This window comes from Amblyraja radiata, chromosome 3 (assembly GCF_010909765.2).
Source record: "Amblyraja radiata isolate CabotCenter1 chromosome 3, sAmbRad1.1.pri, whole genome shotgun sequence".
Taxonomy (NCBI): Eukaryota; Metazoa; Chordata; class Chondrichthyes; order Rajiformes; family Rajidae; genus Amblyraja; species Amblyraja radiata.
Genome location: NC_045958.1, coordinates 91497377 through 91511555, shown reverse-complemented (window position 1 = coordinate 91511555; position 14179 = coordinate 91497377). Strand labels below are relative to the sequence as shown.

Genomic DNA, 14179 nt, shown 5'->3' with positions numbered 1-14179 from the left:
TGTTTCGGGTCGGGTCCCTTCTTCAGGGTGAACTTCTCCAGCACTTTGTACACTTTCAGAAAGTGAATACATTTCATTTTGAAACAGCATGTTGCAGGTCTCATTAATTTTAGGATTGATATATTAAAATGAAACTAAGAATATAAAACAGTTTGCAGTTCATCATAGTCAACAGGTTAAACATTTGTTCCAAAAAAAGTTAACATTTTTGCATTTACAAGTGAAAACTAAGGGTAAACTTTGTAAAATTAGATAGAAAATATAGCACAGGACCATGCCATATGTCCCACCTTGTACAAATCTCTTGTCACTCTCCTCTGCCCATCAGCACACCTTTCTATTCACCTCCTTGGTTCCCCTGCAATCTACCTTTCATTTTCACCATGGCTGCTCCTCACGATAATACATTTCTGTTACTTGCAACTCTCTGGGCAAATAAGTTTCTTATTTTTCTTTTCTTTTTTTTAATTAGTGGCTGTATTATATTTATAACTTAGTCAAGACGACTCTCCCACAGGTCGAAACAGGTTTGTTCTGTCTAGTATAATTTCCTTTAACCTAAGCACCTCAATCTGATTCCACATCAGTTTCATTACTTCTATGGAAGAGAGCCCCAGACTGCTCAATCTTACAACAAACTGGTGCTAATAACATTGACCTTACCTTTATATACTGCCACTCTTTATATACATTCATATTACAGTGTGTAATCATAACCTTTGAGCCATCAGTTCCTCTGGTCAAGCACTGGTCGTACTGCATCAATTGATTGCCTTCGTTGATTCGAAACAGCTGAAAATAACATTCAGTTTATGATGCTTCAAGTACTTTTTCTTCTTTTCATTACTATAAATCCATGACCACAATAACTTGGCAATTACAGGAACGTTTCTTGGTTTTCAGTCATTATGACCGTACAAGTCTATTTGAGAGGAGTTGCCAAACTTGCCCAATAAGCAAAGTGGTAAACAATGTGACATCGGGAATCATTTTCACAGGATTTGAGCAGATTAAAAGGAAGACAAAATGCATCGGACTTAACACACTAGGCTTCATCTTACAATGAAGAAGCATTTGCCTCTCAGACTATCAGTTAAAAATAACATAGAAACATAGAAAATAGGTGCAGGAGTAGGCCATTCGGCCGTTCGAGCCTGCACTGCCATTCAATATGATCATGGCTGATCATCCAACTCAGTATCCTGTACCTGCTTTCGCTCCATACCCCCTGATCCCTTTAGCCTCAAGGGCCACATCTAACTCCCTCTTAAATATAGCCAATGAACTGGCCTCAACTACATTCTGTGACAGAGAATTCCAGAGATTCACCACCCATAACCCTCCATTACCATCCTCTGCCTTCTACCACCAACCCAATTTTGTATTCAATTTGCTATCTCACCCGAGATCCCAAATTTTCTGATCTTTTGGAACAGCCTACCATGCACGACCTGATCAAAGGCCTTGTTAAAGTCTATGTAGTCAATGCCCACTAAAGAGTGAAGCCATTAAAAACTGAGAAGTTGGATGACATACTACATTCTCCTTGGATAGGGAAAACAATCGTATCATTGAAATACAAACACAAAAGAAAGGTAAAATTATTTAAATGTTTTCTCAGGCCCCATTTCAGTAGCAGTTTCTACCATATCTAGTTTGGTAGCTTTCTTCTGGCAGTACAGGTTTTAAACCAAGATCTTAGCTTGACATTTTTATTTAGCTGGAAATACCTAATGATTCATTGTTGAGGTCTAACCTCTTTTCATGACAAAACTGCACCAGATACAACGAGAATAAAGCGCCAGGTTGTCTATGATCCATCTGTGTTCAACTAACCAGAACGCTGCAAATCACCCTGCACGCTGCAGTCATGGGGGAAAGGCTTGAGAGCAGGTCCGGCAGCATTTGTGGAGAATGAAACCAGAGTTGGTGGTTGAACTTTTCATCGGAACTGGTGTAAATTCCAGTTCCAATAAAAGCTCCTTGGCCTGAAACATAATTCTGCTTTTTACTCCAGAAACATTGTTTGAGCTGCTGAGAATTGGCATTTTCTGTTTCAATCTCAGATCTTTGCAGCAGCTGCAGTATTTTGCATTTGAGCATTCAGCGGTGATTCTCAGGCATCCATTCACTTCCTTGGGCCGCTAAATCTCAGTAAAGCCAGTGCCAAACTAGCAAGTCTGATATGGTAACATAACGTTATAGATTTCTTGCTCAGTTCTGCTTGCTGCAATGGTTACATTGAACTTCTTCACCTTTTATTTTGAAGCTGACTAGGATTACCTGATTTCCTCCCATTCTATGGCAAGGCCCCAGCTCGATAAATCCACCATTGGTGTGGCCCATGCTGTCAATGCAATAATCAGTTTCGTGTCCTCTGATCTGAAATGAAAGGTGAATGATCCGTAAAGCTGGTGTGGTAAAGGGCATGTAATTATTGAACCAAGTCAAGCTTAAGGCTATACCTTAACGAATGTTTGATTATTTCAGCAAACATTACTAAACACGCTGTGTGCCTCTATGACTCTACCAGTGACACCATTCACACACCGCCTTCATACACCTGCAGGCAATAGTGCAATTTATTGCGACATAGCTAACATTTTGGAGAATATAAATTAATCTAGAGTGAATTAGTAATTTTACCTCTCCCCATTCTAAATTTTTAGCTGGTAGTGGGTAGTGTTCTGGAATGTCATAAGCTATCTCTTCCATGAACCATTTAAAACTCTTGCAGTGGTGTTCCTCACGAAACTTCTTCAGTGGTGTTATATCTCCATAAGCCATGGCTTTTGTTTCGGGACGACTTGCATAAAAATAGTCGGCATATTCATCCCACCATACCTCTACTACGCGAACGTAATTCTGTGAAGAATAATGGTGATATATTAATTGCATGACCAGCAAAGCTATCTCCTGTGCAAAATTAATTGATGCAACAGAAAATTGTTGCCTTAACATTTACTCATTGAGAAAAAGGGAACTCATGTTAGAAATATTAAAGGCGGTACAGTGGTGCAGTTGGAAGAGCTGCTGCCTCACAGCACCAGAGACCCGGGTTCAATCCTGAACTAGGGTGCTGTCTTTACGGAGTTTGCACATTCTCTCTCTGACTGCGCGGGTTTCCTCCGGGTGCTCCAGTTTCCTCCCACGTCCCGCAAATTCAGCCTCGGAAGTCGGCTATAGGAACGGATCTGCTGGCTCGGGCCAGGCCGGAGTTACAGAGCCCCGGCTGCAGGGGACAAATTCGACTCACTGATCGGCGCAGACGTCCCGGTGCGGTTGAGATTGGCCTCACCCGGCCAAGGCGCAATATTTTTTGTGAGACTTCCGGGGGAGGGGGGTGGTTAAGGTTTCAAGTGGACCAAAAACTGGTGGGCGAAGAGGAATTTAAACACTGAATGATGGAAATTCTGGCAGTGTTATAAATGTAGACATTTCCCTTTAAGATTTCGCGAAGATCATTCAGCATACACATATAGTCGGCTAATTGGATGGAGACATACCTTTAAGGTTGGAGATGATCCTACGTAAGCTGGTGGTGGGTTCCCTGCCCACCCATGCAAACGGTAAATATGACCAACACGAGAGCATGGTACAAATAACAATTTTCCTCCACACTGCCATATCTGCAAGGACATGAACAAGGCAAAAGGAAAAGTTATTGGGTGGGAATAAAAATCTTCGGCTGTTCTCAACAATAGCATTCTATTTAGGCATTATCTCATGGAGTCATACAGCGTGGAAACAGGCTCTCCGGCCCAACTTGCCCACGCCGACCACACATACCGCATCTACACTAGTCCCACCTGCCTGCGCTACACAGACTACATAGACTAAGGAGCATTGAATTTGTATTTTTGTCATATTATTGGTTGTTTTAATGTGTGTAAACATAAATATATAACACACACATGCCCGAGTTACTTCAGCATTTTGTGTCTATCTTCCTATCCCAAAAATACTAAGGGACTGAGTATCTAGTGGGAGGGAGGAACTGAAGGGAATCCACGTTAGTCAGGAAATGGTGTTAGGTAAACTGTTGGGACTGAAGGCAGATAAATCCCCACGGCCTGATGGTCTACATCCCAGATTACTCAAGGTGTTGGCCCTAGATATCGTGGATGCATTGGTGATCATTTTACAATGTTCTCTCGACTCTGGATCAGTTCCTGTGGACTGGAGGGTAGCCAATGTAACTCCACTTTTTAAGAAAGGAGGGAGAGAGAAAACAGGGATTCTAGACCAGTCAGACTTACATCGGTAGTGGGGAAGCTGCTCGAGTCGAATATTCAAGATGTTTTTGCAGTGCATTTGGAAAGTAGTGACAGGATTGGTCAAAGTCAGCATGGATTTATGAAGGGGAAATCATGCTTGACTAATCTTCTGGATTTTTTTTAGGGTGTATCAAGTAGAATGGATAAGGGAGAGCCAGTGGATGTGGTGTATCTGGACTTTCAAAAAGCCTTTGACAAGGTCCCACACAAGAGATTAGTGCGCAAAATTAGAGCACTTGGTGTTCGGGGTAGCGTATTGACATGGATAGAGAACTGGTTTGCAGGACAGGAAGCAAAAAGTCGGAATTAACGGGTCCTTTTCAGAATGGCAGGCAGTGACTTGTGGGGTGCCACAAGGCTCGGTGTTGGGACCCCGGTTATTTACAATATATTAACGATTTAGATGAGGGAATTAAATGTAACATCTCCAAGTTTGCAGATGACACAAAGCTGGGTGGCAGTGTGAGCTGCGAGGATGATGCTATGAGGCTACAGGGTGACTTGGAGAGGTTGGGTCAGTGGGCAGATGCATGGCAGATGCAGTATAATGTGGATAAATGTGAAGTTATCCACTTTGGTGGCAAGAACAGGAAGGCAATTATCTGAATGCTGTCAGATTAGGACAAGGGGAGGTGCAACATGACCTGGGTGTGCTTGTACATCAGTCACTGATGTACAGCAGGCAGTGAAGAAAGTTAATGGCATGTCGACCTTCATAACAAGAGGAGTCGAGTATAGGAGCAAAGAGGTCCTTCTGTAGTTGTACAGGGCCTTAGTGAGACCACACCTGGAGTATTGTGTGCAGTTTTGGTCTCCAAATTTGAGGAAGGGCATTCTTGCTATTGAGGGAGTGCAGCGTAGGTTCACAAGGTTAATTCCCGGGAATGCGGGACTGTAATATGTTGATAGAATGGAGCGACTGGGCTTGTATACACTGGAATTTAGAAGGATGAGAGGGTATCTTATTGAAACATATAAGATTATTAAGGGATTGGACACACATGAGGCAGGAAACATGTTCCCGATGTTGGGGGAGTCCAGAACCAGGGGCCACTGTTTAGAATAAGGGTTACGCCATTTAGAACGGAGATGAGGAAAAACCTTTTCACCCAGAGTTGTGAATCTGTAGAATTCTCTGCCTCAGAAGACAGTGGAGGCCAATTCTCTGGATGCTTTCAAGAGAGAGTTCGATAGAGCTCTTAAAGATAGCGGAGTCAAGGGATATGGGGAAAAGGCAGGAACGGAGTACTGATGTGGATGATCAGCCATGATCACAGTGAATGGCTCGAAGGGCTGAATGGTCTACCTCTGTTACCTATTAGCTATTGTCTAAACTAGTCCTATCCATGTACCTGTCCAAATGATTCTTAAATGTTATGATAACCTGCCTCAACTACCTCCTCCGGCAGCTCGTTCTATATACCCACCACCCTTTGTGTAAAAACATTACCCCTCAGGTTTCTATTAAATCTCCCCCCCCCCCCCCCCCCCCACCTCATCTTAAACCTACGGTTTATATGTGGGGCAAGAGACTCTGTATGTACCTGATCTATTGCTCTCGTAATATTGTACAATTTCAGTATCTCAACATTTTCACTCTATGTTTTCAGATGAGAACAATTTCTACAAATACAATTCTCCAGAATCTTTTTCAATAATAGTAAATTGTTCAAATCTTAATTTTGTTGCCTATTTTTGGCACAGCAATGTTACTGTGGATCGAGTTAACATTGTGAAGTCTTCCCAAAGGTTACGATGTACTTTCATCAGTAACAGCATTGAAGAATAATGCTTCAAGCTTTCTCTCCTTGTATTTCAGGGTTTTTTTTTACCTTAACTTTACCCATGTAATATCATTGCTGGAGTGACCCGTTGTCTTGTCAAAAACATTTCATTGTACCGTTGACCCTGTGTTAACCTACATATGACAAATAAAACTGAACTGATTACCTTGTAGGATATCTCGAAGTTTTCACCTCCCCAGATTTGAAGACCAGGATCATAGAGCCCCAGCTCAAAGAAGAAATCTCGTTCAATAGCGAACAACCCCCCAGCCATAGCTGGGGACCTGGGAAAGTTATTATTAGACAAATAGATACCAAATTAGAAGATTCCAGCTATTATCTTATTCTTTTTGCGCCTAAATTTCTGAGAATTGCAGATTTTAATAATTAAATACATAAAGCGTAAAGTTGCATTACCCTTTTATAAGCCGATTTCAGGTCAATTATCAAGATTTAGATACAGCCATTTGTTAATCGATAAATTGAATGATTTAATGTTAGGAAGCAACATATATATGAAACTTGGCAACATTTATATTCAATTAACACAAGAACAAAAAGGCTAATAATCACATTAGGAATTTAGTTAAAGATCTAAAAAAAGTCTTGCGAAAAGAGGAATGCAACTTAAGAACGAGGAAAATGTTGGAAATCTTCAGTAACTAAGGAAAAAAAACACAAAATGTCCCACGTGTAACCCCTTCAGTATCTTGCTGGCTATCTCCAACATTTTGTATACTTGTTTCAGGTTGCTACTATTTGCAGATTTTGCTTTTTTTAAATTTAATTTCATATTACATCCATTTCCTGGGCAATAGAATTCCACCTTAATGTTTTAATTATTTTACTTGCGTGCAATAATTTGTGTATCTGATTTAGAACCTTTGATCCATTTTAAGAAGAAGAATTGTTTTACCTTAATCTTGACCTAACCCCACCCCTTCAACTTAACAGGATATGTCATGCTAGACCTGCAGTTTATATTTAAAACTGCATCCTGCTGGTTTGAGAACAGACATGTCCCTGTATTTGCATGTATTCTTAACCATTTACTGATTTCATTCTGACTGCAAGTCTCAACCTGTTTGCAATTGGTTTTCGGTTGTAATGTTCCACATCTGTATTCCTAAAACTTAAGCACTGAAACCTTTATCCTTTTAACCTTTGTACTTTTATTCCCAGAAACCATATATGCACTTCAAACACTGCCTGCTTTGTTTAAATACTTTCTATTCACCATTTGTTTCCATACTTCCAACCATTTCCTTCTACAACTGGCACATTCTTTCTCTTAGCAACTTAATCTAAACCTGAGTTTGTGACTTGCACTGCTTTCAACTGATACTTAGTGGGCTTGTGCTCTCCACCAAAGGATTCGGAACACATTTCACTTCTGCTGCGAGCCTTAAATCCAACTTTTTTACCTCACCCATGTTATATAAAAAGGATTGAACCCGGCCGGGTCTCTGGCACCAACCTACTTCTGCGCCACCGTGTGTCAGGATGTGAATGGAGAGATCAATCTGGCACCTGCATATTCTGCCATGACTGGGACAGGGGAAGCTAGATGGGGCAGGTGGGTGAATAGTTTGGGATGTGGTGTTTTCTCGCTGCCACGTTTCTGTGTATTTCCAACAAAAAGTGCCATTCTAAATATTCCTTCCCCACTGAGCAAAAAAATCATAGGTCAGGGATGTTACACTTTCTCGAGGAGTCTTGGACAACATGCTTGAATTCATCCATCTGTTAACCTTGTCATCTTTTGTCATGATGGATCATGGAATATTCTGTTTGTTTTAGTAATCTGGGGTGGGGTATGTGAACAATGAGGACCGTCGTCAGAGACGATTGCGTATAATTCAACCCCCAACGTTGGGGAGGTTGAGTCGCTTACCCTGCCGACGGGTCAGAGAATATTGCGGAGGCAGCAATATTGCGGTATCTCTTTAGTGCCTTGAGGTGCTTAGTGTTATTAATACATCTCAGAAGCACACAAGGAGGCAAGCATCATTGTCGTTTGGTCAACCATGAGCTTTAATCAGACTAAGAGGTCCTGAACTTTAAACATTTTGTTCCTAAGATGGTCAAAGGCCATGCTGGTCCACTGAAGGTTATGGTGGAGTTCATTTACCTGCAGTGAGAGATACATAATTAGCTGTAGCTAATGCAGCCAAGGCAATCATTGCAAGGAAGTTATAAAACACCAGCACCTGAATCATTGACGTGGGAAGAGAACGCAATAACTGATAATTGATTGTTGTGTTGTTGAGTTAATGTGCCAGTAAAGATGCAACAAGTAAGAATTTAATTGTTCCGATCCCATTGCATATGACAATTAAACGCTGTGGACTCTGTAAAATGCTAAACTTGCACTATGTCTAAAATTATTTTAATGCTTTCAAGACTGGAAGGTAGAAATGCTTTTATTCCAAATACATCACTGCAATGCTTTTACTGTGTGGAATGGGAGAGTTTCTTTAACTGGCCTTTTTATGGAATTTGGCTTGGGTGCAGCTGAGAAAATCCTATGTTAATGTTGTGTTTAATGTGCCTGTAAAGCTGCGGCAACTACGAGTTTCATTGCTACATTCCTGGTGCATATGACAATTAAACACTCTCGACTTGAGAATGAACAGCCCTCTTAAGATCAAAGGTTCTCTGTTCCTCATCTTTTTTTTGGTATAATCTTAACCAATTGCTCCTCTTATTAATGCCAAATTATAATCAGCAGTGGTAATTTTGTGAATAAACTAAATACGGTAAAATGATATTCATTGCAAATTGATAACCCAATTGTATTATACCCAGTAAAAAGCAAATTTCATTGCAAAATAATAATCAGTTGTGTAAGAACTTAACTGAAGAGCTCTCAGTTTACAGTTAGAAGGAAGAATGCACATTAAAACATATAAATACATGCAGCAGCAGAACCCCATGCGTGGTAACCAGCTATTCATTTGGTCAGATCCGCAGAGCACTGTAATATGTTCAGGTAAAATGGGACTGAGGTGATTAGAGCAAGGAAGGTAGAACCATAATCAGGCTCCTCAAGGAGAGCGAAGGAATCTCATGTCTTACACAGGACAGTGCAGTAAAAATTTCAAAATATCAGAAAGGTTGAATCAAGCTAAAGCCTGCCGCACACACTCGATGCCAAGAACTATAATTTTACCTTGTTTTTTTGTTGATCATACAGTGCAGAGCATAAGATGCATTACATTGGGGTAGAAGCACTATATGTTAGGTCTTACATTTTTGCCCAAACTTGTGCATTTTAATTGTTCGATATTTCCAACGAGATTTTGACAGTCAGCAACCACTCCTTCAACTAGTCATGCTCACGTTATGGTGCCAAGGCACACATATTAGTCGAAAAGAACCTCTATGTTGCTGGTGTATTTATTAGACATGGTCGGAAGCAAACACACTCATGCATTCCCAAAAACCTCCTTTGTTATCTATTTCAAAAATGGCTATAACGTATTTAGAAATACTCAGTCATAATGAGTGAAATTTCTGTCGCTGTGGTTTAAGTAATAACAGTTTTGACCATGTTGCTGACCCAATGGATAGAGAGAAGTGAGCGAATTGTTTACCAACATACTGTAACTGTGGATGTCCAAGGAGCCACCAGACATTAAAGGCGCCATTCATAATCAAGGTGCCATTCATAATCAAGACTACTTAAGCTCATGGTTTACCTTTTTCACATGAAAGTTAGTAATGCATCTCATTCCCTGCATGATAGGATAAATCACAAATAAGTTATTTAGTAAGGATCGACCAAAGTACCACTTCCATACAGTGACTTCCAGTTTAGTGCAGCCTTGTATCAATGCTGAATTCTGTACACTCCACAAGACCACATCAGAAATTACAAATAGCGTGTTCAAAAATAGCATGGCTATGGCTGATCCCCAAATAAAAAGTGAAATTTAGTGAATGTCCAACACAGACAAATTCAGGTCCAGAACTAGTATTGATTCTTGGTGTCAACATGTTTTTCTTCCATCTATTTTTCTAATTCAGCATTTAAAATGATGGAGATCTGCTGTGACCTCCCAATATGTTTAGTTTAGATTAGTTTAGAGATTCAGCGCGGAAACAGGCCCTTCAGCCCACTGAGTCCGCACCAAGTAGTGATCCCCGCATACTAACAATATCCTACACACACTAGGGACAATTTACAATTTCACCAAGCCAATTAGCTTCCAAACCCATATGTCTTTGCAGTGTGGGTGGAAACCCAAGCTCCCGAAGAAAACCCATGCGGTCACGGAGAGAACATACAAATTCTGTAGCCAGCACCCATAGCCAGGATCTCTGGCACTGTATGACAGCAACTCTATGGCGGCGCCACTGTGCCGCCCCCTTTTATGGCCACTTTTAGCAAAGAGCTATTTTGTTTGCCCTTTCGGAATGTTTCTTTTGTTTTATCTTATAACCACAATTTCTTCTTGTTCTGCTGCAGGGTACCAAATACTCCAGACTTCCCGCGGTATCTCATTAGTTGGATTCCTCAACCATGTCATCACCTTGATCCTCTTTTCTCCAACAGAAGGAATTCAATCTCTGCGAGTGCATCCTCATTCGTTATATTGTCTCATACTAAAATCGTCTGCATGTGTTTATGTGCTTGGTTGCATTCTTTTTGCAATGAAAGGTCGAGAATAGCATACAGCACAGAAGAGCCAACCTGATCTAAAGTCTGTGCAATGACAGGATAATATGTCGAGGAAATTATTCTGTTTTTTTTAAATATAAATCATCCCTTTTTTGCCTTAAGGATTCATCTTCTTTGACTTTAAGATTTCTTGATATGTTGTATTGCCAAATATTCCTGTAAATCTTTTGCTTATTTTATAAAGCAAACTGCACAACATTTCAATGCATTTGGTAATTTCAAATCTATCTTTCCCACAGGATATTAATGCATGGCTTTCATGGCATTAATGCATCTTTCATCATAATGAAACACTTTGAGATGAAGCCACTAGGTCACTGGTGAAAATATGGACAAATTCTAGGCCTTACAGAAGCTTACTCATCCAAATGTCTACTCATCTTGGAACATAGAGCATCTAGTGCAGTACAGCACAGGAAGAGGGCCTGAAGACCACAATGCTAATCTAAACTAATCTTATCTGCCTGCACAAGCCATATACCTGTAACCCTCTATTCCCTGCCTCACAAATCTCCTTTAAACTTCCCCCCTCTCACCTTAAACCTATGTCCTCTCATATCAGACATTTCCAACCAGGGAAAAATACTCTAATAACCTTATCAATGCCTCTCATTATTTTATATTCTTCTGTCAGGCTGCCCCTCAGCATCCGATGCTCTAGAGAAAACAATGCAGATTTTTCTGCATTTAGTTACTAATATTATAGTTGTTAACCTTTATTGATTTCCTACTCCATTGTAATTATTCATAAGGGCAACATTTCAAAAGGTGTCAAATGTGTAATGGTTTTCAAAGATTTATGAAAAATTCTGGCTTATTTTATGGCAAATGAATGCCCACGAACTGGATACACTTTTGCACAGTATTTGATGGGATGAGTTTCCCCTTGGGAACTGAGTGGCTTCTCAGAATGGGTTAAAGTTGTACTCTCAGTTCAAGTGTTGAGTGTAAATTTATACTGGTGTAATTCAAACTGATGCTCCACCTGATTTCTTCTCAGGTTTTAGCCACGGAGAAATAATAGAAGCCCTTTGTTTGCTCACAACTAATGCACTCACTCATGTGTACATGAAATAATAGGAGTGCCTTAAATCCATATAGGATGACAAGATCTGATGTGTGTGAAGAAAAATACATGGCAGAGTGGTTAAGGATGATGTAAAGTGCTAAGTATGGATGCAAATCTGCACTCAATGGAAAACATAAATAATATCTGATCATTTCTCCTCTGAAACCCATCTTCTTCTGAGAAATTCATCTCTGCAAACATCAAAAGAGTGATTAATCCACCTAATAAATTCCTTTCAACGTTATTTCCTGTGAGGTTGTAATTTTGGGAAAAGCTAAGACGCCTGCATTACTTGTGTGGGTTCGGTACACTCCCATTGCAATGAATACCAGCATAGATAACTAGTGGCTGCATAGCAGGCGGCTGCACGACATGCTAAACTGGAACTTCTGGTTTGTAGTACTTTGGGAGAACATACACAGAACTCGACAAAGAGCTACTGGTCGATCCTTACTTGGAGACAAGCCCTTTTTGGACATAATTGATGTCAGTGTTTAAGAATATATAAACTGCGGATACCTTATCGCACATAAAGCTAAAAATATCTTGGCAAAGTGTAAGCGCGGCATTTTCAGGTCAATGTGAAGATATTTTTTCAGGTAAAGAAGAAATACCCAACATATAAAAAAAACAGGAAGAGAAACACATGGACATTACAGGACTAGAGTGCGGATTTTTAAGTGGCAATTATCAAATGTTCTAATGATTACCAATATGGTTCAGTTTTATGTTTTCTCCTTTCCTTCTCTCGCTTGGAGAGGGGGACACGCTTCCACAGCATGCTCCAGTCCCATGCTCCTCTAGCAAAACCATCTTCATCACCACCCCCTTGTGGCGTTATCACGTAAGTATTTCCGTTTATGGCATCTATAAGTGGCACAGTACATGAGGTTCTGCGGCATTGTCAATATCGTTGGTGGAGACGGAAAGGGTGGGTGCAAGGATCCATGCGTCAACATATTATTGGAATTAAAGTGGGATGCAGCCGGTTACATGGGAAAAATGGAGAGATTATAGGTCTTAGAGATGCAATGGAAACCAACAATGAATAAATTCAACTGCGATTACCGATAAGGCTCAGTTTTATGCATTCTTCTGGCCTTTTCACGACTGTTCAATGGTACACGTTTCCACAGTAAGCTCCAATCCCAGGCCCCTCTGGCAAAACCATCCTCATCCCCACCTTGCTGTGGTTCAATGGTAAAGTCATTGCCATCTATGTAATCTATAAGGGGAACTGTACATGTAGTTCTGAAACAAATATTCAAGAACACAGTATATAACCAAAGATAGATGAACCAAGTTGGACCTTCATGTTTAACATCTAACTGCAAACAATTATAGCAGATTTGAGATAAACTGAACTGCTGTCATTTATTGGGCAGAAACACAATCTTACCTTCTCGTTTCATGGAATCAGTGGCATGTTTTTAGTAGCATTAATTGGCAGTTGTAGCTTGGTTATGTCTGGGTCAGTAGCTGTCCAGTGGAGGTCTCTCACTCCAGAAGCAGAAGACTAAGCCAACACTCCAGTGCAGTTGAGACACAAGGGAATGCAGATGCTGTAATCTGGAGCAAAAAATAAACTGCTGGAGGAACTCAGCAGGCCAGGCAGCATCTGGACAGGCCGAGGGAAGGTTAATGTTTCCCGTCGAGATCCTGATGCAAGGTTTTGACAAATGTCAAACAACTCTCCAACCTCTGCAGATGCTGGCTGATCCGACGAGTTCCTCCAGCAGTTAGTTTCTTTACTCCAGTATGGTACCCATGGAGTGCTACATCATCAGGGATGTTGCCTTTCAAAGGTAGATGCTAAATCAAGGTTCTCTGTTCTCTTATGTACTCTCTCATGGTTTTCCAATATTTATTCTCCAGCCAATATATCTGAAGCAAAATATCTGGCATCACTGACTCATTTCAACACAGGAGGAAGCACGTTGGTCCACTGCGTCCATTCTAGCTCCCAGCAGAACAATCCCATCAGTCCTACTCCCCTCATAATTCCCTTTAGCCTGGCAACTACATCTACATCAATGATTGTCATCCACACCAATGATTTTGGATGAGAACATACAGGGCAAGATTAGCAAGTTTGCTGATGATACAAAAGTGGGTGGTTTTGCAGATAGTGAAGATGGCAGCAAGATCTGGATCGATTGGCCAGGTGGGCTGAGGAATGGTTGATGGAATTTAATACAGAGAAGTATGAGGTGTTGCATTTTGGGACGTCGAACAAGGGCAGGGCATGCACAGGCCTCTGGGGAGTGTTGTAGAGCAGAGGGATCTAGGAGATCTAGGTGCATGGTTCCTTGAAGGTCAAGTCGCAGGTAAATAAGGTGGTCAAAAAGGCTTTTGGCACTTTGGC

The 14179-nt window shown here is 40.8% G+C and overlaps 1 protein-coding gene across 2 annotated transcripts in view; it reads right to left on the bottom strand.

Annotated features, from left to right (window-relative positions):
* Positions 1-14179, bottom strand: part of galnt7 (polypeptide N-acetylgalactosaminyltransferase 7) — a 114468-nt gene that overhangs the window by 3664 nt on the left and 96625 nt on the right. The window contains exons 6-11 of one of the 2 annotated variants that reach the window (XM_033018315.1): positions 12883-13065; positions 6228-6345; positions 3507-3629; positions 2647-2865; positions 2284-2382; positions 664-792 (exon numbers count right to left, since the gene is read on the bottom strand). In XM_033018315.1, the coding sequence (XP_032874206.1) occupies positions 664-792; positions 2284-2382; positions 2647-2865; positions 3507-3629; positions 6228-6345; positions 12883-13065 (871 nt within the window). Of the gene's footprint in view, positions 1-663; positions 793-2283; positions 2383-2646; positions 2866-3506; positions 3630-6227; positions 6346-12524; positions 12708-12882; positions 13066-14179 lie in introns of both variants that reach the window. The other variant, XM_033018314.1, reaches the window with a different exon arrangement.